This window comes from Vulpes lagopus, chromosome 1, assembly GCF_018345385.1.
Source record: "Vulpes lagopus strain Blue_001 chromosome 1, ASM1834538v1, whole genome shotgun sequence".
NCBI lineage: Eukaryota > Metazoa > Chordata > Mammalia > Carnivora > Canidae > Vulpes > Vulpes lagopus.
The window spans coordinates 70147386-70170713 of record NC_054824.1 but is presented as its reverse complement, the minus strand read 5'-3'; the positions used below and the strand labels follow the sequence as shown (position 1 = coordinate 70170713).

Sequence of the window (23328 nt, the reverse complement as noted above, 5' to 3'; positions counted from 1 at the left end):
GCATGTGTCAAGGTGTATGTAGCCAGCCGTGTGGTGTGGCAGTGGTGACAGGGAGGTGGGTGTGACAGAGAAAGATTTGCCCTAGAGTTCCAGTGGACAGAGTTTGGGGCCAATTTCTGACACAAAAAAGCCGCTCAGCAGAACAAATGCTCTTTTGACTTCTCATCCTCCTCTCCCATTGGTCCTTCTAGTCTCTTCTTTCTCTTCCTCTCCATCATCCCAAAGCCTGTGAGTGGGGCCCTCCCCAAGGTCGGGGTGGGGGGAGAGGGAAATGCCCCATGGTCCCTGTGGCCTCACCATGCCCAGCCAGCTCAGAGAGGTGGGAGAGGGGACTCAGCCTCCAGTCTCCTCCCTGCCCTCTCTGCCCCAGGTGTCCTGAGGCAGAGGCCCATCTGAACTCCCTGTGGCCCTATTTGGACCTGAGAAAAACTGATCTTCTGATACAGAACCCAGGCTCTGTGCAGCCCAGTGGCTGGTGGGTACAGTTGAAGTGTTAGAACTTGGGACAAGAGACATGGCCTCCAACGTGTTCATTTTGACTGAAGCCCGGAGGAGAGAAAAGCAGAGCTTGGCCTCACACCTGGGAGTCCTGGTTCTAATTGTTCTGCATCTCTCCCTAAATACCCTGGACTGGAAGGAGGTCCTGGCAGGGCCATGGGGACCATGGCAGGTGTGTTGGCTAGATGTTGTTAGAGATGGCTGTGTCCTGAGGCTCCATAAGTACTGTCCTGCCATCCTGGGCTGGACCCCACCATTGCAAGGAACTCTGGTTTCACCCTTTCTCTCGCTACAGCTTGGTTGTCCTCACATGCTGACCCTGGAGGCCCCCAGGCTGAGTGGGCAAAGCCCAGTGAAGCTCCCAGCCTGCCTCCATCAGCCCCTGATTGGCTTCTTGGTTGTGGTTTCAGCTCTAACCATCATCTGAGGCCATTCCAAGCCCTCACATGTTCTGGGAATTCTTTCCAGAGTCTGCAGGCTGTGGGGAGGCCCAGGCTACTGGTGCTCCGATGTGTAGGGCACCCCACTCCAGCCCACCATCCCTGACCTTTGCTTTGCTGTAGGAGTCGTGGGGTGATGGCTGCTCTGAGTTGTGTGCTGCTGACTGGGTCCAGGGCCTGGGCATGTTCCCTCCCATGTGGGGGCATGGGGAGGGGCAGCTCTCGCCTCCCAGTCTACCTTAGGGAAGCTCAGAGCCCATACACCAAGATACAGGGACCCCAGGAATGTATGTAGGGGCCACTTACTCCCCGAGACCGTTGCAGTGGGGAGTTGGTGTTGGGGAGGAGGCTGATGAACCGGCCTTCCTGTGTTTATATGGCTGGGTGCCCCCCATCTCCCCCAAGCTGTGCTTCTGCTCTACATGTCCTGCCTTCCAAGCCCAGTTTATTGGTTTTTTTTTATAATAATAATATTATTATTATTAATATTATATATATATGGGGGGGGCTGGGGGAGCACAGCTAGGAGGAGGAGCTGAGGGGAAGGGAGAGGGAAACAGTCTCCAGCAGACTCCACCCTGAGCGCAGAGCCTGATGCGGGGCTCCATCCACGTCCATGAGCCCTGACCAAGGGTTGGACTCAATCGACCGACTTACCTAGGTACCCCCAGACCTTGTCATTTTTAAAGCATCTTATGCCTGTCGCTGAGGCCCTCGGTCCTCTCCCTGACCCCTCTCCCCTCCTTCCCTCTCCAGAGGCAAATACTCATCAGAAATTGATGTGTATCGGGGTGCCTGGGGGGCTCAGTCAAGTCAGTGTCTGCCTTTGGCTCAGGTCATGATCCTGGGGTCCCGAGATGGGGCCCCATGTTGGGCTCCTTGCTCAGGGGGAACTCTGCTTCTCCCTCTCCCTCTGCCCCTCCCCCCATCCCCTGCTCATGCTTTCTCTCAAGTAAATGAGTAAAATCTTAAAAAAAAAAAAAAAAGAAAAGAAATTGTTGTGTATCATTCCAGAGCCTGATTTTATACTTTCGCTATTAATACATAGGGCTATTATAACTAACACAGAGTATTTCCCATTTTTATAACCCTGTATATTAAATTTTTTCTGCACATTTTTCATTCTGCACTTTAAAAAAATATTTTCTTTATTTGACATGGAGAGAGAGAGAGCACAAGCAGGGGAAGTGGCAGGCAGAGGCAGAAAGGGAGAAGCAGACCCCCTCCCCCCCGAGTGGCGATCCAGATGTGGGACTCGATCCCAGGACTCTAAGATCATGACCCGAGCCAAAGGCAGACGCTCAACTGACTGAGCCACCCAGGCGTCCCTATTCCGCATTGTTTTTGAGATTTCTCCATGTTGATGCATGTGGCTCTACTTCATCTGGTTAATTGCTGTGTAATATTCCACTGGGTGAATAAACTGCAAGCCATTTATCCTTTCTCCTGTGGATGGACATTTAGCTCATCTCCAGCTGTTGGCAGCTGGCAGCCATGCTGCAGTGAGCATTCCCATACATGTCTCCGTGGGCCCGTGTGCCCGAGAGTTTCTTGGGTGTGTTCCGAGGTAGGGGGAGCCCTGGTGTGAGGAGGCCCTTTTGAGCCTTCCTCTGGGACTGTGTGTGCTCATCCCCCTACAGATTGTGGGTGTGCCCCCCCCACCCTACCCCACTCCCACCAGCGATCTTGCCACACCTGGTTCTGTCCCACTTAAATTTCTTCCAGCCTGCTGGGTGTGAGATGGCATCTCACTGTGGTTTTAATTTGCATTCCTCTGATGACTAGTGAAATGGAGCATCTTTTCATGTTTATTAGCCACTTAAAATTGTGTACTTACCTGCCCACCCTCTCCCGCACCCTCAGTTTATAAAAGTAATGCAAACACTTTCCAGGGGCAACCATATAGAAAAACAGACTTAGTAATTTATTCATATGGTTAAAACATCAAAACCTTGTACAAAGAAGTATAGAGGGTCTGCTCCCACCTGTGTGGTCTCCTCACTTCCCTCCTCTACCATGATCCCTGCCAGTGACCACTTTCCTGAGTTACTTATGCTTCTTCCAGGTTTCTTCAAATATAAACATATATTCAGGATCCCACCCCTTACTTTTTTTACTCAAAGGTAGGATTCTGTATACACCATTCTGTTTTTTGTTGTTCTTACTTTATAAAGCTTACTATGGATCCTACTGGAGACCTTTTCATATTAGCATATAGAGATTTCTCTGTTTTTTCCTTCATTTAAACACTCATTTTTGTTCTGTATCCCGGACAACTGTGTGAAAATAGTGCTTCTACAACTTGCCTGGTTTGAAACATTTAGAAAATATTTATTTTTAAATTGTGGTAAAGATCCATAACAAAGCGTTTCCATCCTTGGACACCTGGGTAGCTCAGTGACTGAGCATCTGCCTCTGGCCCAGGTCGTGATCTTGGGGTCCTGGGATCGAGTCCTGGATCAGGCTCCCCACAGAGAGCCTGCTTCTCCCTCTGCCTATGTCTCTGCCTCTCTCTGTGTCTCTCATGAATAAATAAATTTAAAAAGAAAAAGTTTCCCATCTTTAACCATTTTTAGGTGTATGGTTCAGTGGCATTAAGCACATTCTCACTGTTTTACAGCCACCACCACCATCCAGGAACTTTTGTCTTCCTATAAAACTGAATCTCTAAACTGTTAAATAATTACCACTGCATCCCTCCTCCCTAGCCACCATGCTACTTTCCATCTCTATCAATTTGACTATTTCAGTACCCACATGAGTGGAATCATCCAATATTTGTCCTTTGGTGACTGGCTTCTTTTGCTTAGTATGACAGCCTCAAGGTGTACTCACGTGTAGTGTGTGTCAGAATTTCTGACCTCTCTCTCTCTTTTGCAGCTGCAGAGCATTCCATTATGTGGCTCTGTTGGAATGTATTTAGCCAGTCCCCTCTGATGGGCACTTGGGCTCTTCCTAATCTCCATCTTCCCCAATAGTGCTGCGGGAGAAGACCCTTGTCCCTTGTCATGTTGTACAAATGGAGGTGCGCTCTTGGAAGGTGGACCAGCAGCGAGATGGCTGAGTCGAGGGGCAGGGGCAGCTGGAATCAGTGTGGTAGGAGAAGGCAGCCCCTTCCAACTCTCCATTGTTCCTTCCGTTCCCTCCCAGATCTCTCAGTGTTTTAGCTCATTCCAGGAGAATTTAGCTCCCTCGGCCACTCCTCCACTTCCTCTGCCCCATCCTCCCTAGGCAGCCTGGTGGCCATTCCCCATTGTCACCTGCAGGAACCCAGGGATCATCAGTTCCACCTTCATTTCTCTGCAGCCAGCAACCTCGGATGCTGCCCCACACCCCCTCCCTCTGCTATCAGGTGCTCTTTCAGTTTTACATAGAGACTGAACAACCTTGCCTTTCTCTTCTGTAACCACAATGAAGTCTTCCATGTTTTGTTCAATAGGTCGAGTCTCTGTCGAAAATAATTAGAAGCAGATGTTTACATGAGTTACACTGAGCTTATATGTGACTATGACTGTAGAACTTTATTCCCTGTGCTCTGTTCTCATCTCGAGTCCTCAGCACTGGTACTTTTCAATCTTATCGGAGCAGCAGAACTATTTGGGGTCAGGGGTGCCTTTACTAATGCATACCCCTCAGGCTCATGAATCTATGCAGGACCTGGGAGTTTGTATTTTTTTTAAGATTTAATTAATTTATTTCATTTTACTTATTTTATTTTTAAGATTTTATTTATTTACTCATGAGAGACACAGGCAGAGGGAGGAGCAGGCTCCATGCAGGGAGCCTGATGTGGGACTCCATTCCGGCACTTTGGGATCATGCCTAAGCTGAAGGCCACCCAGATGTCCCTAATTAATTTATTTTAAAGAGAGCATGAACTAGGGGAGGGTTAGGGGGAGAGGGAGAGAGAATCTCAAGTAGACTCCATGCTGAGTGCAGAGCTTGACCCAGGACTCGATCTCATGACCTGGGATTATGAACTGAGCTGAAACCAAGAGTCAGATACTCACCTGACTGAGCCACCCAGGTGCCCCAGGAGTTTGTTTCCTAAAGCTTCCCCACTGGCAGTAGCTTTTGGAGTATTACAAACTTGAGTTTAAGGGAAGGTCACTCGACTTCATTTACTACGTGAATATCCTCTTGTCTGCAGCCTCACAGGCCCTGTGCCCCCTCAACCGCAAGTTCATGTCCCCCAACACACACAGTCCTTACTGTTGGAGTCCTCTCTGGACCCAGACTTTTCTCTTGGCCTTCGATGCTGCTGCTCCGGTGTGAGCCCAGTCTCCTGGCCACCCTCCCATCTTTCTTCTTCTCTGCCTTTCTGCCCTGTGGTTTGGTGAGAAGAAAGGTTCCAGCCCCTTCTGGGGTCCTGGCAGGGCTGCCTTTGGGCCGAAAGCACCGTGAAATCATGGAGGTGTGTGTAGAGATGGGCCACAGACGTTTTAGGGGACTCAAGTCATTCGTTCATCCAACAAGCATTTCCTGACAGGTATTATGGGCAAGGCTCTAAGGGAGATCTGTGTGTGAGAGAAAGAGACAGTTTTGACAAGTGCTAGGGAGTCTGTTTCCAAGACAGACAGGAGAGTCGGGAGTAGGGAGGGCTCATTTCTGGCTTCCTTCCCACTCCCAGGATGCTCCTGGGCGGGGTGTTTCATTCAAACTCAGGCTCTGACCCTTTAGTGGCCGTGTGAGGTCCCTCTAATGGGGCTCCACCATCCTTTAAAGACCTGCATAGAATAGAATTCGAGTGCATCACCATAGGAGGGGTCGTTCATATTTCATTAATTCTTCCTTCAGCTCCTTCCTTCCTGTTAAATATGTTCAAGGAGTTTTAAATGTGGTTATTGAAGCTTTCTTATTTCTAGAGATTCCATGGCGTTCTTTTTCAGCCTTTGATGTTACTTATGTTACTTTTTATATAGTTTCCTCCTCTCTGCAGGGATCTTCAAAGTTTTGTGGATTTAAGCAGAGTAGGCTATCTGTTCTACAGATGTTGTCTGTGCCTGAAGTCTCTTCGCGTCTGTTTCTACTCTCTGTTTGGTGGGTTGGTTCTCTCTCATGACAGCTAGTTCCTGAGAGTTCCTGGTTAGCTTTGACTGCACACTGGTTATTCTGTTTGAAAAAATTGGTGTGACTGGTTGTGGACTAGGAGGAAGGTACCTTTCTCCAGAGAGGACGGGGGTGTGTGTATCCTATTATGAGACTCCTGGCGCTCCACTTGTCCAAGACTGCCTGAAGCTGGGCTCAGGTTTGGGGTTTCTGCAGCATCCAGGAGATTCTAGCAAGGCTCTGGTTTCTAGAAGGAGCTGTTCTGCCTCGGGTTCAGCCTTCACTTGGGGGTGTAGCCCTGTGCAGTTCCAGCTTATTGAACGGAGGGTATCCTCTTAGATTCTCACCTTCTGTGGGCCTGGGTTTGGATTTCTGCACCACCACCCTCCATCACCTGATGAAACCATCCAAATAAAAGCCTATTTCTGGAATCAGTGAATATCCTCAGGGTGAAAGTAGCTTGGGTGTTTCTATATCTTTCTGACTTCCCTTTGATCCACTGCTTGGACCCAATAATTCTTCACTATTTTGTCAGTTCTTTAAGAAGTCTTAAAATAATATCCATTTGAAAAATCCAGTTGTGTTAGTTGCTTTCTGGTTGGATTGATCCAAAATATATCATAACCACGGTTTTTAGCCCTGTCAGAGCCTGCCCCCCTTACCAGGGACAGAAGCCCCTGCCATGTTGTTTCATGAAATGGTGATCCAAAAATATATTTCCTGGGTGAGCCAGTTCAGAAAGCTTGAGAACCTCTGCTCTAGGGCGACCTGGGGCAGCATCTCTCTTTCCTTCTGTTCGCCTTTCTGGATTGGGAGTGGTGGGGGTGTGGAGGAGTAGGGGTGCAGGGAGACCAGGGATCTCATGATCGCCAAGACCTGCGGGCTCCAGGCTCATTCAGACCCAGGGCTCTGGCCTGCCTCCGCCCATCCCAGTTGGCCAGACCCCAAGTGTGACTGGCTGCTCTCACTTCACTACCCCTTCCACCACTCTCTTGCCCGTCCCTCCATTTGCAGTGCCTCATCCCTTTCCTCCCTTCTTGGCTATAAATTCAGCCCCATCTCATCCACATGAGAGAGTCATTTCTAGATGCATGTATTCATCTGGCAGATATTTGCTGAGCCCCAGGCTAGAGGCTGGGGACACGGTGATGAGCTCCACATGGCCCTGCCCACCTGCAGGTGAGCCTGTCAGAATCAGAGTATTATGAAGTAGAATTCAAAAATAACACAATCGATGCATGTCTATCTTTATGCAATATAAAATGGGCGTCCAGGGACAGGGTCTGAGTGACCCTGGAGCTGGGAGGAGGGAGCGAGGTCAATGCAATGTCCTAAGTGTGATAAAAAAGAATAAAGGGGAGCAGTTTATAATGAAGTAATACACATTTTAGAAGTAGATGTTGGACACAACTAGAAGACCCAAGGAAGCAGTCAGAGCTTGCCTGTGAATCATGAATAGGGCAGCCACAAACGCAAGCATGTGGCCCAGCCACGAGTGATACATTCTCTGAAACAGCAAAACAAATGAAAAGGAAAACAAAAAAACTCCTGGTAAAATTGGAACAATACAAAGAACACAAATTCCCTCAGTTTATATCTGAGTTGCATTCCCAAACAATTCAGCATTTGCTAAAACCATGCAGAAAATGCTTTGTGTTTCTGTGTGCCCCTCTGGGCTCACAGCCCTGCCCGCGGCTGTCTACCTGCCAGTGTGTGGCAGGATGCTCTCGGCAGGAGTCATGCCGGACAATATTTATGGTGCAGGTGGTCAGCATCCCTGTCCTGACCACTGAGCGCCCACTGTTACCTCTACTGAGACAACCACTTTTCCCTACCCCTTTGCAAAACAATCCCTGGCATGGTCCCCTTCTCCGACTTCTGCTGGGAACCGGTGGCCTCCATGTGGTAACTGGGGGACCTGGGGAGCCCTTGGGAGCTCCAACCCAGCCTGAAGAAGCAGTAGGACTTCCTGGAGGGGGTGACACCTGAGCTGCTTCTTGAGGACTAAGCAGGTCCTTGTAAAGACATACTCTCCCCAGCAAACTGAGTGCTTATTTCCAGAAGTGATGGCCGTTCATGCTGGTGGTGCCAAGGTGGGCCAGGCATGGCAGGCCTTGGTGACTCCATCCACTTATGGAATTGTTGTGTTTCCCCCCTCCCTTCTTGGAAGTTCTGTCTTTGAATTTTGACTCATTCAGTCTTTCTGCCTGTTCATGGGCTAGATAGAAAACCCAGTTTTGCTTTTAGTTCCTGGGGGCTGGATGACCAGCTCTGACCCGAGCAGGCATCTAGCCTTCTTTCGGAGGGCAGAAGGAGAGGGCCTGAAGGAGGGGCTCCCCAGCAGCTCCCTTCCAGGTGCTCCAGCACAGCCATCCCTGTCCTGGGCACATGCCCCTGGAGCCTGAGCAGTCATGCAGGGGTCTCATGGGCCATGAACCCAGCTCCCTGTCCAGGCTGTGATTCCCTCCTGTGACAGGGAACTTGCTGCCTCGTAGCACAGCCCATGGCATTGTCAACACGGCCCAGCCACTGTGCTAGCACTTCCCCATGACCCAGAACCTTCCATCTCCTCGTGCCACACTTTTTATTTATTTCAGAGAGAGAAAGCAAGAGACAGAGCACGAACAGAGGGGGAGGGGCAGAGGCAGAGGGAGCCGCAGACTCCCCCCTGAGCAGGGAGCCTGCTGTGGGGCTCGATCCCAGGACCCCAGGATCATGGCCTGAGCCAAAGGCAGATGCTTAGTCCACTGAGCCACCCTGGTGCCCCTGCCGTGCTTTAGAATAGGATTTTCCAACTCATGCCTCCTTTGGATAAGTAGAAACATCGGACGCCCTGTCTGGAATTTGGGCTTACATAAAATCATAGGTGTTTTGTCTACTTTGCAAAATAAAAATAAGAATGGTGAAGCTGCTTCTGAAATTTTGGTGGGCTCGATGTCAGGTCAAGATCCCTGGAAGCAGAGCCGATTAAGGAGGGGTCTTGAGAGGATGGAGTGAGGGAGCCTTGCCCATTCAGGGCAGGGGAAGAGCCAAGCAAGGATGTGGTTTCAGGGCGAATAGGAACCTCAGCCTGGTCCTGCAGGGATTTGGGGAGTGACTAGCAGTGCAGACAGGTCACCTCCAGAGGCCAGATGGTTCTGTGCCTGTGTCAGCCACTTGGAGCGAGCTGCTCCTGAGCCATGTGGGGGATAGGCTATAACTTCCCAGGCATCTGTGGGCGACAAGGCAGTGGGTCAGAGAAGGATGGCAGGTATTAGCTGGCAGCCACCAATGTCCACAAAAGCTGGCACGGATGGGACAAGGGGTGGGGCCCCAGGAGCCTCTGATGAATCTGCCATGGGGGAGAGGGCCCGTGTCTGCCTTCCATGTGGGATCTTGCTCTCATGCCCTCTCCAAGTTCTTCGGGGTTATTCCAACCACTAGCTCTCCACCCTGGTGGGGCAGGGAGGCTGAGGAGGGATGGGGAGAGTGGAGGTGCGATTGGGGGCTGGGTCACGGGCCGAGCCCCGCGTGAACTGATCGCCCTCCCACAGACTGCCTCTTCAAGGTGTGTCCCATGAACCGCTACTCGGCCCAGAAGCAGTACTGGAAGGCCAAACAGACCAAGCAGGACAAGGAGAAGATCGCCGATGTGGTCCTTCTCCAGAAGTTGCAGGTGGGTGTGCTCAGGTGTGCAGCTGCCTGTGTACTGCGGGAACTGGGCACACACTGGGGGCCCGCTGCTCATCGAAGCCAAAGGGGGCCGTGGCCTAGTCAAAAACCCCAGTATGCGAGCGATGGGTATGCTGGGCTGTGAATGAGGTGAGAGAGGGGAAGTAGAGTGCTTTCCCGGTGATCCACTCGTCTCTATGACCTTCTGTGCTTGTTAGGAGAAGGTGCTCCTTCCTCCAGGCTGGCATAGCCCTCTGCTCCGGGCACATGGCTCAGTGAGTGGAATGTGGACTAGATTTCAGCTCCCCTACAACCCTTCAGCTGAACATTGTGGTGCAGTGAACAGCCTGAACATGGAGTTACCAGTAGTTCCTGGTGACAGTGGCTCCAGGGAACCTGATTTGAGAGCCAGTCATTTTTTTTTTTTTTTTAAGATTTTATTTATTGGGACAGCCAGGGTGGCTGAGCAGTTTAGCGCTGCCTTCAGCCCAGGGCGTGATCCTGGAGTCCTGCGATTGAGTCCCACGTCAGACTCCCTGCATGGAGCCTGCTTCTCCCTCTGCCTGTGTCTCTATCTCTCTCTGTGTGTCTCTGATGATTAAATAAATAAATAATTTATTTATTTATTTTAAAATTTTTATTTATTTATGATAGTCATACACACACACACAGAGAGAGAGAGAGAGAGAGAGAGAGAGAGAGAGGCAGAGACACAGGCAGAGGGAGAAGCAGGCTCCATGCACCAGGAGCCCGACGTGGGATTCGATCCCAGGTCTCCAGGATCGTGCCCCGGGCCAAAGGCAGGCGCTAAACCGCTGCGCCACCCAGGGATCCCATAAATAAATAATTTTAAAAAATTATTTATTTATTTGAGAGAGAGAGTGAATGAACAAGAGAGAGAGCAGAGCACAAGCTGGAGGAGGGGCCGAGGGAGAAGGAGTAGCAGACTCCCCACTGAGCAGGGTGCCCATGTGGGACTTGATTCCAGGACCCTGGGATCATGATCTGAGTGAAGATAGATGCTTAATCAACTGAGCCCCCAGGCACCCCGAGAACCAATCTTTACCTCCTCCCTCATGTTATAGAGTTGGATCCTGGGGCCCTTAGAGGGGGCCAGGGTGTCCATGCTCATCCTGTGAGTGTGTGGTAGGGCCTGAATGGCCCCAGGTCTCTGACCCACCTTGGGCTCATTGAACACGTGGACAGTGCATAATGGAAGTGCCTGGTGGTTGGTCATGGGCCTCCTGGGGGCAGTGGCTCAGTTGACATCCTAGACAGCCCTCTCTAGACAGACCCCAGGGCCCCGGCCCAGTCCCCGGGAAGAGAGGAGGAGGCTTTGGGTGGTCAGCAACTTTGCAGCCTGTTTTCTGAGGCCCTCCCTCAGGCTTGGTGCCCCACCCCCTGTCCTGTAGACCTTGCTTCCTTGTGTCCCCTTCTTTGATGAGGTGGGTGGGAAATGGGAGAGGGTGGGCCTCCCCCTAGAGCTCTGAGCTGGGCTGAAAAGATGGGGCGGTGGAGGGGCTGCCTGAGGTCTGTTGTAAATACCCCATCTTTCTTCCCGGGCTGGGGGCTGTCACAGGCTTCCTTCCTGCTGCCAACATGGGCCAAGACTGAACTGGGGACCTGGCCTGGGTGTAAGGGCGCTTACATGTGTGCACACACATGGTCATATCGTCACACACTGTAGGTTGGTGGGAAGTCATGTGGTATGTGGCTAGTTTCCCTAACAGCCACCCTCACCCCAGCCTCAGCCATGAGGCCTGGATAATGGGGCTGAGGAGAAGATGGGGCAGAGGGGTCGGTGCTTTCAGGGAGTGCCAGTCTGTCGGAGGAGACCGAGCCCTGTCTCCAGGAAGCCCAATCTGATGGAGGAGATGGAGTCAGTCTATCCTTAGGCAGCTTCCAGTCAAATGTGACAGAAGTGCTTAGAAAAAGGTCCTTAATGGGAAGCCACCCAAATCCTCAAGGCCACTAGAGTTGAATCTGCCAGAGTGGGATATGGCCCACCAGTGAGGGCTTCCTGGAGGCAGTGGCCAGGAGCACATAGAGTTTTGGGAGGGAGTGTCTAAGAGGAGAGGGGTGGAGGAGGAGGAGGAAATAGCACCAGGCACATCTGTCAGGGTTTGGGCTGTGGCAGGGGTTCTGTTTTGGGAGCATCAGGAGTCTGCTAAGATGGGGGTAGTGAGGCACAGCTTAGGTTGTCTGCTGGCGGTATCAGAGGGCATAGGGAGCCCAAGGGCCTGCTGGCATGCCCCCTCCAGAGGAGGTGAGGAGGAAGGGGCAGGGGATTGGGATTCAGTTCCCTGGGCCTCATGCCATCCGACCTCCGACTGACCCTCCATACCCTGACTATCAGACCCTTATCAACAGAGGGAGGGAATAGGCTAGGTAGCCCCTGGGTGGGTGGGAGGGTCACTGTGAGTCCAGCGCCAGGAGCTCTGTGTGTTTGTGAGCATGCCCATGTGTACATGTGTGGGGGTAGGGGATGTCACCCTGCAGGAGCAGGCTTCTGAGTGTGCCTTCCACTTCTGTGCATGTCTATGCAGCATGCAGCCCAGATGGAGCAGAAACAGAATGACACAGAGAACAAGAAGGTGCATGGGGATGTCGTGAAGTATGGCAGTGTAATCCAGGTGAGACCCAGTTGCATCTTCCCCTGAAGAGACTGGGCTGGTGTTGGGGTGAGGGTGCCAGCAGCATGCCCTCTGGGGGTTGCATCCCCAGTGGGTGGCCCTGGGACTGTCTCTGTGACTGCGTATCTGCTCTGTGTGCACCTCTTGCTGTGTGACCCAAGTAGCTGTGCCCATGGGCATGTTTCTGGCACACTGGTTACCAGCACAGATTCTGGAGTCTGAGTTCAAATCTTGGCTCTGTGACCTTGGTTGGGCAAGTTGCTTAACTTCCTAGTGCCTCCGTTTTCCCATCTGTAAAATCAGGCCAGTGGTAGTACTTCCCTTTTGATTGTTGTAAGATTATACGAATTAATACAGAGAAAGGATTTAGAAATGCTGGCTTCCTTTTTTGTGATCACCTGGGTACCTGATGCAGGAAGGTGTGTGTTCTTGTGCTTGTGGCTGCGTGTGTCTCCATTTGTGTATTTATGTCTGTGTATCTGACCCTGTATGTGTGTCCAGCTGTGACCAGTGGACCCCCTAGAGTGCCCCTCCCTGACAAGCTGGCCTCCTGGGGCCTGGCACCCTCACTTGCACCTTGCCTGCCCCCCAGCTCTTGCACATGAAGAGCAATAAGTACCTGACCGTGAACAAGCGGCTGCCTGCCCTACTAGAGAAGAATGCCATGCGGGTGACGCTGGATGCAACAGGCAATGAAGGCTCCTGGCTCTTCATCCAGCCCTTCTGGAAGTTGCGGAGCAACGGGGACAATGTAAGGACAGGGCCTGGCTGGAGGGGCCTGATGGGAGGCTCAGGCCACAGCTCCAGAGGGGTCTTCCATGAGAGGACTGGGTAAGGTCATGGCCATTTCTTAGAGGGGTCAGACCTGGCCCCCCAACCTTCCACCTGTCCCGCCTGTCCCCATAGGTGGTTGTGGGGGACAAGGTGATCCTGAATCCTGTCAACGCCGGGCAGCCTCTGCATGCCAGCAATTATGAGCTCAGTGACAACGTGGGCTGCAAGGAGGTGAGTGGGCTAGTGGGGTCCCTGAGGGCCTAGACAGCCCCTCCTCACTGCAGTCTCATCCCCCAGTCCCCCATCCCCCATCCCCCACTGCCTGCTGCATGAACTGCTTCTCTCCATTCCTCTGCCTGTTTCTCCACCTCTGCCCTATTCTGCACCCTCCAGGCTGGCAGCCCCAGCGCAGCCGGGTGGGGCCTGGGGGGCCCTGGCTGAGAGCAGACACCTCTTCCTGGTGCCCTCATGGGAAATGGGCTGCTCTTCCCCTCACCTGGGGCCTTTCACTTGCCCCAGTCTCCAACCGCTGGGGGTCAGCCTGGCGTCTGGGTTCACTCTGCCCTTCCCCAGGTCAACTCCGTGAACTGTAACACCAGTTGGAAGATCAACCTGTTCATGCAGTTCCGAGACCACCTGGAGGAGGTGTTGAAAGGGGTAAGGACTGGGGGCCCCCACTGCTGTCACCTGCCTGCTGGCTGTCCAGTCCCTCCCCTGCAGGTCCCCCTTCTCACCTTCCCTCCGCCTCCCCATACCCAGCTCTGCTCCTCCTCTGGCCCTTCCCTCCATGCGCCTCTGTCTCTGGCTCTGCACCCTCTTCAGCCACCGTCCACCCCCATGACACCCCGGACCCCCCTCCATAAGTTGGACAACCCCTTCTCTTGTCTCTAGCCTTGCTGCCTCCCTCTCCATCCCTTCGGGGTCCTGGCTAGCCTCAGTTTTGTCTCTTGCTAAGGGTGTGCCAGTGGACTAGGGGTCCCCATCCATTCACCTTGGGGGCCTGCATTCTTTGACCTCTCCAGCTCCCCCCGCCCCCATGCCTGTTCCATGGATCCAGGCCAGGCACCCTGCCCTTTGCCCTGTGCCCTCTTAGGCAAGGGTCTGAGGCTGGTGAGTCAGGGCCTGTGCCCTGGTTCCAGACCTGCTGGCTTGCGCATTGGGACATAGGGGTTGGCAGATACAGAGGGGTTCAGCCTGTGAGGCAGGGTACTGCTGGGTAGTGTGGTAATGACTTATGGAGGGAGCAGAGTGATGGGGAAGGAGGGCTGGAGAGACCAGTAGAAAAGCCCTGAAAACCCGATGTGGCAATGTGGTGGAGAGAGGGGGGCTGAGAGGTTTAGGTGGGGCTTTAGGGCATCGAACTAGCCTACTGGAGTGGAGGTCCTATGCAGAGGGGCAGATGGGAGGGGCAGATCTGGGGGTAGCAGAGGGTGAGGCTCCTCAGCTAGGGGAATTGGCAGGCACCTGGCCGTGAAAGGGACACATAGTGACAGGTGACAGGCCTGAGAGCAGCCACCCTAGGAGGCTGGCTGCCCTGTGTTCATTGCATCCTCTCCTGCTTAGAAGCCTGCCCTGGTTCCCTTTACCCTCTGCTCCCAGCCAGGCTGTTGTGTCAGACTTTACTGCCCCCATCAGGCTACTGTGTCCCATCACCCGCCCCCCTCCCATCTCCTGTCCTCTTTCCTGTCCAACATGCTCTGTCCAAGTGCCTTTCTTTCCCTCCCTTAAGCCTGCATACCATCCACATACCATTCAAGCCTTAGTCTGTGTGCTACCTCCTCCCAGAAGCCTTCTCTGATTACACATTCCCGTCCCAAATCTGTGTGGCACTTAGATAATAAAGCAGGGTGCTGCCTGGACTGGTTTCGGTGAATCTAGCTAGTGCCACTAGCTATGTGACCTAGACAGGACACTTACCTGCTCTGCCTGAGTTTCTCCGCCCATAAAGTGGGGATAATGATATATGCAGCCGGGGAGTTTGTGTGAGGGTCAAGTGAGAAAGTCCATGTAAAGTACTCACACCGCAGCTGGCACGTGGGCAGCATACAGTGTCACTTCATTAAACCATGAATTCTGGGGCAGCCTGGGTGGCTCAACAGTTTAGCAACGCCTTTAGCCCAGGGCCTGATCCTGGAAACCTGGGATCGAGTCCCACGTCGGGCTCCCTGCATGGAGCCTGCTTCTCCCTCTGCCTGTCTCTCTCTCTGTCTCTCATGAATAAATAAATAAAATCTTTAAAAAAAAAAAAGTACACAGAAGTGATGGTCGCACCACATCTTGAGTGTACCACTAGAAAAAACCCAACCAACCAACCAAACAAAAAACCTGTGAATTCTAATTTCTAATCCTCGCAATGTCTGCAAGGAGGCCATAGTATCCCCATTTTACACAAGAGGAAACTGAGGCTCACAGATGTTAAGGGGCTTATCCAAGGTTATACAGCTTGTGAAGCAGAACCAGGATCCATGCTTGGTCTCTGTGTCCAAAGCCCTGGAGATGAATAGGCCACAGTCTATGCCCTCCAGTTGTCCCAGTCCTGTGGGAGCAGAAGAAATGGGCAAGAACTACCTATATTCAGGCAGAAGGGGCCCCGGGGAGGTACAGCCATGGGCCCGGGGGGACCTCCGCGGGGTGATATATCTCCTGCCTTCATAGAGCGGGTTTCTAGAGGTACCCATCAGGGAAGAAGATGATCAAGGGTGGGTTTGACCTAGGAAGCCGAGGAAGGCTTTGGATAAGACCATGTCCCGCCCCAGTGATCTGGAGGTTCTGGATGTGGGATCTGGGCAGAGTGCCTCTGGCCCTGGCCACCCTCCAGTGGGGCTTAGCATGCATCTCACCCCCTGCACCTGAGGTGGGGGTGCTGGGCCTGGCCCCCGGGAAGGTCCTGGCCCCTTCTGAGCCCGTGACCCACACCTGCAGGGTGATGTGGTGCGCCTGTTCCATGCGGAGCAGGAGAAGTTCCTGACGTGTGATGAGTACAAGGGCAAGCTGCAGGTGTTTCTGCGCACCACACTGCGCCAGTCTGCCACCTCGGCCACCAGCTCCAATGCCCTCTGGGAGGTGGAGGTCAGAGCTTGTGCCTTACCCCAGACCCAACCCTCCTCTCCAGTCCTGGGCCCACCCCTTCTTCTTCCCCCATCACCCTATAGGGGAGAGGGTGTGAAGCCAGGGAGGGGTCTGGGTGCCGCTGACCCAGAGCTCTCTAGGCCTCCCTAGAGTGTGAGCCACCCCTCCCTGGCCAGTGTCTCCTCCCTGCCTCACCCCTGCACCCCCCAGGTGGTCCACCACGACCCCTGCCGCGGAGGAGCTGGCCATTGGAATGGCCTGTACCGCTTCAAGCACCTGGCCACGGGCAACTACCTGGCTGCAGAGGTGAGTGGGGAGGTAGAGGGCCCCCGGGAGCTCAGGCTGTATGCATGTGGGCATGCATGAGCACGCAGGCCTGGTACACGTCTGCACACGTAGTCACACGTGTCTGTGTGACTTATTTGCACTCTTGCATTTAACAAATACTATCAGATAATTGTGTGACTGCAAATAAGCCTAATCAATGTTACTGGGCCTCTACTATGTGCCAGGAGCTGTTCTCGGCACTGGGGGTACCACAGTGAGCCAGATTCCCAGTGCTCGTATAACTTACATTCCATATGTATGTCTGTCCACCACACAGGCTTGTGTATACTGGGGCATTCGCGCGTATTGGGGCGTGTGTGTGTGTGTGTGTGTACTCATCTGTGGAACCATGAACAGAGGCATGAAGGGCAGGGCCTGGGGGCTCTTATTGGTGGCTTCTTCAGGAGTGACTTGGGTTTTAGTGCTGGGGTGGGCACCCCTGGGACGGTGGAGGCTCTCTGCCTCAGCCTAGGGCTCTGTGTGGACTTTGTTTTGGGGTGGGGGTCATGTGAGCATAGCTCAGTGTCCAATAGCTGCCCCACCTTGTGTCTCCATCCAGGAGAACCCCAGCTACAAGGGGGATGTCTGTGAACCCAAGGCAGCAGGAATGGTGAGGACCAGGGCCTGGGAAGAGGGACCATGGGGGCTGGCCATGAAACCCTGGGAGGTGAGCTGGAGGGGGAAGGCCTCTCAGGTGGGACCCCAGGTGGTTTCATGAGGCCCGAGAGCAAGGAGGGGCTTCTGAGCTGGGATGCTCATGCCAGGGTGCTCAGGGTCGTATAGGTCGCCGGAACGCTGGGGAGAAGATCAAGTACCGCCTGGTGGCTGTGCCCCATGGCAACGACATTGCCTCCCTCTTTGAGCTGGACCCCACCACGTTGCAGAAAACTGATTCCTTTGTGCCCCGGTGAGTAAGTGCCGTGTGCCCCAAGGGCTGACGGGGGTGCCTAGGCTGTGCTGTCCTGTCCCTTGTCTCCCTGCATCCTACCTCCTCTGTGCTCCTGACGTCCTCTGGCCTCAGGACCTGCATGTCCTGTCCCTCTGGGGTCCGAGCTCTCAGAGCTGGGGACAGCTGACCACCACGAACACTCACTGTGTGCCTGACCCTGGGTTCAGTGCATGCTGGGTGCTGCCTTGTGCCAGCTGCTTTGTCAAAATGCCTTCTCTCCAGAGTTCTTTATCAGCCACCTGCCCCCATTGGTCTGCATATTCAAGCATAGGCTGCTCCAGTTTGTCCATGGCGCACTGTTGAGGGGTGCAGGCTCCCTGATCTTTCAGGCCCTCCCCAACCCTGAAACGCTAGGACATAGCATCACATAGCATCAAGAAACTTCCTGGGTGTCACTCAAGCTTTAGCATTTACCAGCTGTCTGACCTCGGGCAGCTTACCCAATCACTTTGCCCTGACTTCCCGCTCTGTCAAGTGAGCATATGGAGTCCACCCTAGACAGGGCTGCTGGGAGAAGTGACAGAGTCACCATTAGGCCCACCCACCCTTACCTGAAAATCCTGGGGCCAGGTGCATGTTGAGATTCAGATTCAGATTGTTTTCTATTTCAGAAAGGTAATTACATTTCATAATAAGAGACAAGAGTGTTTCTGCTCTGAGACGTGTGGATCTCGACACTAAGTGGGATAAATAGTCTAAATAGTCTCATTTGTCTAAATGAATCTTGGTTTCAAGTTTACAAACAAGCTCAGGCTTTTGGGATGCTCTGGGTTTGGGAGTGGAGGTGAGACGCTTGCCTGGGGGCTGTTTGCTGGACCCTCTGCTCTGGCCTGGGCTCCTTCCGCCCATGGCTGTGAAGTCAGGGGGGATGTGGGGCCGTCCTTGGGTAGAGCAGACTCTGGCTGGGATGTGATCCAAGACATGCCCCCTGTGTCCTGCCCCGGCCCCGCCTGCAGGAACTCCTATGTCCGGCTGCGGCATCTCTGCACCAACACATGGATCCAGAGCACCAACGTGCCCATCGACATTGAGGAGGAGCGGCCCATTCGCCTCATGGTGCGGGCCGCCCAGGGCTGGGGGGGCCGGGGCTGGGCCCTTGGCTTGTCCCTGGGTGCCCTGCTGACCTCTGTCCCCGCAGCTGGGCACCTGCCCGACCAAGGAGGACAAGGAGGCCTTTGCCATCGTGTCTGTTCCTGTATCCGAGATCCGAGACCTGGACTTTGCCAACGATGCCAGCTCCATGCTGGCCAGTGCCGTGGAGAAGCTCAATGAGGGCTTCATCAGCCAGAATGACCGCAGGTGAGCCACTGGGCGGGGTCCCCGAAGGGTCTGTGTTTCATGAACAAAGCAGATGCTGGGCAGGCTTGGTTGGCTGGGATGGGGAAGATAGATGTGGGCCCCAGGCCCTTGCCTTATTGCTTATGTACTCCCAGAATTCACCCTGATGTTGTGTTGATGCTCAGAGAGGTTAAGAGATTTGTCCATAGTCACATAGCTAGTAAGTGGCAGGGTCAGGATGGAAATGCAGAGTCACACCAAACCCTGCCTTGTGCCCTGTTGCTCCTTTCTAGAATGGAGTATACTGAGATTCATTGTCTTGGGCACTTTGGAATCCGGCGGGTGGAGGCTGGGGGGGCGGTGCGAGGGATGTATTGAGAGCCTTTTGGGGTGAAGCCAGGAAGAGAACTTGAAGGCTAATGATGGGCTCTGTGCTTTGGATAGCCGGGTGGGCAGGTGACTCGATGAGAGCGTGTTTGGGGAAGGGCTGGTTGCTCATGATTGGCACTTGACAGGTGGGTCCCCGGGGGGTGTTTCCCAGAATCAGTGCCTCACACTTGTCATCTCTGGTGTCCCTTCATGAAGGTTTGTCATCCAACTGCTGGAGGACCTGGTGTTCTTTGTCAGCGACGTCCCCAACAATGGGCAGAACGTGCTGGACATCATGGTTACCAAGCCCAACCGAGAGCGGCAGAAGCTGATGAGGGAGCAGAACATCCTCAAACAGGTGCTTGTGTGCATGTGTGAGGGATGGGGTGGGCTGCATCTGGGCCCTGCAGCTCCAGGCCTTGGGGGGGGGGGGGATGTCCAGAACAGGAGCCTTGTCCCATCTGCCGTGGACCTGCAGTCTCACTGCAGCTTCTCTTCACCCCTTTGTAGAAAATTAGTATCTGTTGCACACTGATCACATGCCAGGCACTGCCCTAAGTGCCCTATGTGTCCTGCCTCAGTTGATCCTCTCCACTTGGGGGAGGTACAGTAATTATCTCCATGTTACCTGTAAGGAGGTGAAGGCACAGAGGTTGGAGTAACTTGGCCAAGAGTATGAGGCTAGGAAGCAGCAGGAACAGGATTTGAACTCAGGATGTTTGGTCCAGAAGTTGTGCTTTTTTCTTTTGTTTTTTTTTTAAAGTAAGCTCTATGCTCAATGTGAGGTTTGAACTCACCACCTGGAGATCAAGAGTCACATGCTCAACAGACTGATCCAGCCAGGTGTCCTCAGAACTTGTGCTTTAAAAAAAAATAGGGGCCCCCTAGGTGGTTCAGTTGGTTAAGTGTCTACTTTTAGCTCAGGTCATGATCTCAGGGTCCTGGGGTTGAGCCCCACATTGGGCTTCCTGCTCAGGGGGGAGCCTACCTCTCCCTCTTTCTCTGCCCCTCCCCTCTGCTTGTGCGCTTACTTTTAAATAAAATTAAAAAAAAATTTTTTTTTCTGGGGTGCCTGGCTGGCTGGGCCCGTTGGTGGCATGTGACTCTTGATCATGGGGTCATGGGTTCAAGCCCCATGCTGGGTGTGGAGATTACTTAAAAAAAATTTTTTTCTGGGCAGCCCGGGTGCTCAGTGGTTTAGTGCCGCCTTCAGCCCAGGGCCTGATCCTGGAGACCTGGGATCCAGTCCCACGTCAGGCTCCCTGCATGAAGCCTGCTTCTCCTTCTGCCTGTGTCTCTGCCTCTCTCTCTCTCTGTCTCTCATGAATAAATAAATAAAATCTTTATTTTTTTATTTTTATTATTTTTTTAAATAAATAAAATCTTAAAAAATTTTTTTTCTAAGTTTTGATTGTGAAACTTTTCAAATATTGAGAAAGTAGTGAAAGAATAGTACAGGGAACACTGTACAACCACTGCCTGGATCCACCGGTTCTCATTTTGCCATTTTGGCTTTATGTAACTGTACATGTGTACATCTGCCCTTCCACCCTGGCATTTCCAAATGGGGTGTACCTCACCCCTGAGTTTTTCAGTGTGCATCTCTTGGAATAAGAGCACTGTCCTCCATAAACATAATACTATTATCAAATGTAAAAAATTAGTAATAATACTGATCTGTACCAGATTTCTCTGCTTTACCCAAAATGTCTTTTTAAAGCTTGTTTTTTTTTTTTTTTTTTGGGTGCCTGGGTGGCTCACTCAGTTGAGCATCTGCCTTGGGCTTGGGTCAGGATCCCAGGTCCTGGGATCTGGCCCTGTGTTGGGCTCCTTGCTCAGTGGGAGCCTGCTTCTCCCTGTCTTCCCCACTTGTGCTCTCTGTAGCTATCTCTGTCTCTCACTCTCAAATAAATAAGTAAAATCTTAAAAAAAAAAAAAAAAGCCTGATTTTTGAGCCAGGATCTCACTAAGGTTTTCTCATTCCATTTGGTTGCATTTCTTTGGTTTCTGTTTTAGAACAGTTTTTCATGCTCACCCAATCCATGCTTTTAAAATTTATTAACTACATCAACATTTTTTTTTTTTTTTGATGAGGCAGGCTTGTGTCTGGGCTCTTTGGTGCTGGCCACACTGACCTGGCCTGCCTTTTCTCTTAGCCTCAGACCCCTGAGCTGAGGTAGCCCCAGATGCTGAGCCAGGCCCAGGATCTGAGTGGAGATTAGTCATGTGGGGATGAGAGGGCTGAGGCCAGCGTTGGAATATCGGCCAGGAGAAGGGAGTGGGGGCTGGAAGTGGGGCCGATGGTGGGTGGGCTGGGGTCTCACTCCAGATCAGAATCAGCTTGGGCATTCATGTCCGTATGGCCTTGGGGCAGGGTGAGTTTGGGGCTGAGGGTTCCTGGGAAAATGAGGGGTGTAGGGGATCCCTCCTTATTCTCTCTGCTCCCCCAGATCTTTGGCATTCTGAAGGCCCCTTTCCGTGACAAGGGTGGTGAGGGCCCCCTGGTACGACTGGAGGAGCTGTCAGACCAGAAGAACGCTCCCTACCAGCACATGTTCCGCCTCTGCTACCGTGTGCTGCGGCATTCCCAGGAGGATTACCGCAAGAACCAGGTGCGCTGGGGCACCAGGTGGCTCAGTTGGTTGAGGGTCTGGCTCTTGATTTCGACTCAGGCCGTGAATGTCAGGCTCCACTTAAAGTTCTCCCTCTCCCTCTGCTCCTCCCCCGCCACACCATTTCTCTCTTTAAAAAAAAAAAAAAAAGAAGAAGAAGAAGAACCAGGTGCTAGACTCACCCTGGCCTGACCCTCCCTGGCCTGGGCAGCCCCACTCCCCTGCTCACTGCCTTGCTCACTCCCTCCCTCCTGCTTTTGTTCATTCAGCAAACATTTTCTGAGGCATACACCTGCTGTGTGCCAGGCACTGTTTCAGGACCCCAGGGATGTAGCAGGGAACCAGAGAGGAGCGTCAGCTTCATGGGTGGGCAATCCAGCTCCATGCTCAGAATGGCCTCAAGATGGGTTTGCCATCTTGAAAGTCTCAGTTTTTGAAGAAGGGTCTGGCTGTTTAATTTTGACAGGGACGAACAAATCATGTAGCCAGTCCTGCCAGCCAATTTCCTCCCTCATGGAGGCTTCCCTCTGGTCGGGAGACAGGCTGTGAGCTGCAGAACTATGTTATGTGAACCCACTCCTCTGCCCAGTGCTCGTTTCTTCTCCCAGATCTCCACCTGACTAGGGTTGGGGTTCCCTGCCTGGGGTAGTGGGCTAGAGCAGAGCCGCCCCCCCTCCACTCAGCTCGTCTGGTCTCCAGGAGCACATTGCCAAGCAGTTTGGGATGATGCAGTCCCAGATTGGCTATGACATCCTGGCCGAAGACACCATCACTGCCCTCCTGCACAACAACCGCAAGCTCCTAGAGAAGCACATCACCAAGACAGAGGTGGAGACCTTCGTCAGCCTCGTGCGGAAGAATCGGGAGCCCAGGTGAGCCCACCCGCTCCCCAACTGCGCCCACTCCCTTCTTCCCGGTCCTCCCAGGGCACAGAGGCAGTTGGTGCTGGTCGTTAAAATAGTGAAAAACCATGGCCTCCATGGGTAAATTGCCCACGTGTCTGAGATCCTGGCCTCTGCAGCCCCTTCCTTGGACCCCTCCCAAATTTGACCCAATCTTGGAACAAGAGAGTTGACACCCGATACAGGAGAAGCCCTAAGACCCTTCTCTGGTGATGAAATTGGTGTCTGTATTGAGCCAGTTGTTAATTTTTTTTTTTTTTTGTTAAATATTTTGAATATCCCTCCTGTCCTTGTGCTCCCTTTACCCTGGCCCCCGGGATCCCCAGCTGGCTTCCCCCTGCCCAGGGTGATCAGGGTGATGCCCATGACTTGTCCCTCCCCAGGCAGCTTGGAGTCCATCACGCCCATCTTCCAAGCTTTGGGGCAGGAACAGAAGCAAGTAAATTAGCTCCAGGGAGCCTGTGCTGCCCGTGGGGACAGGAGGAGGAGGGTGGGCTTCATCCCCACTGGGGACAGGCCCCTGAGCCCCCTCGCACCCCTGCTGTCACCACACCAGGTTCCTGGACTACCTCTCTGACCTGTGTGTGTCCAACCACATCGCCATCGCCGTCACCCAGGAGCTCATCTGCAAGTGTGTGCTGGACCCTAAGAACAGCGACATTCTCATCCAGACCGAGTGAGCCGCTGCCTTGCCCTGCTTGGGCCCCGTGCACGTCTGGGCTAGAACTGGCCCTGGGCTCTCTGGATGTGTACCCTTGCCTGCTGCGTGCCCAGCTC

The 23328-nt window shown here is 53.1% G+C and overlaps 1 protein-coding gene across 5 annotated transcripts in view; it reads left to right on the top strand.

Annotated features, from left to right (window-relative positions):
* ITPR3 (inositol 1,4,5-trisphosphate receptor type 3) overlaps positions 1–23328 on the top strand; it is a 70817-nt gene that overhangs the window by 19414 nt on the left and 28075 nt on the right. For 4 of the 5 annotated variants that reach the window (XM_041735531.1, XM_041735449.1, XM_041735306.1 and 1 more), the window contains 15 exons: positions 9521–9642; positions 12185–12271; positions 12864–13022; positions 13178–13276; positions 13619–13702; positions 15968–16114; positions 16325–16420; positions 17001–17051; positions 17206–17348; positions 18347–18446; positions 18529–18689; positions 19254–19395; positions 21488–21649; positions 22349–22521; positions 23108–23227. In XM_041735531.1, the coding sequence (XP_041591465.1) occupies positions 9521–9642; positions 12185–12271; positions 12864–13022; positions 13178–13276; positions 13619–13702; positions 15968–16114; positions 16325–16420; positions 17001–17051; positions 17206–17348; positions 18347–18446; positions 18529–18689; positions 19254–19395; positions 21488–21649; positions 22349–22521; positions 23108–23227 (1846 nt within the window). The remainder of the gene's footprint in view (positions 1–9520; positions 9643–12184; positions 12272–12863; positions 13023–13177; positions 13277–13618; positions 13703–15967; positions 16115–16324; positions 16421–17000; positions 17052–17205; positions 17349–18346; positions 18447–18528; positions 18690–19253; positions 19396–21487; positions 21650–22348; positions 22522–23107; positions 23228–23328) is intronic. The other variant, XM_041735369.1, reaches the window with a different exon arrangement.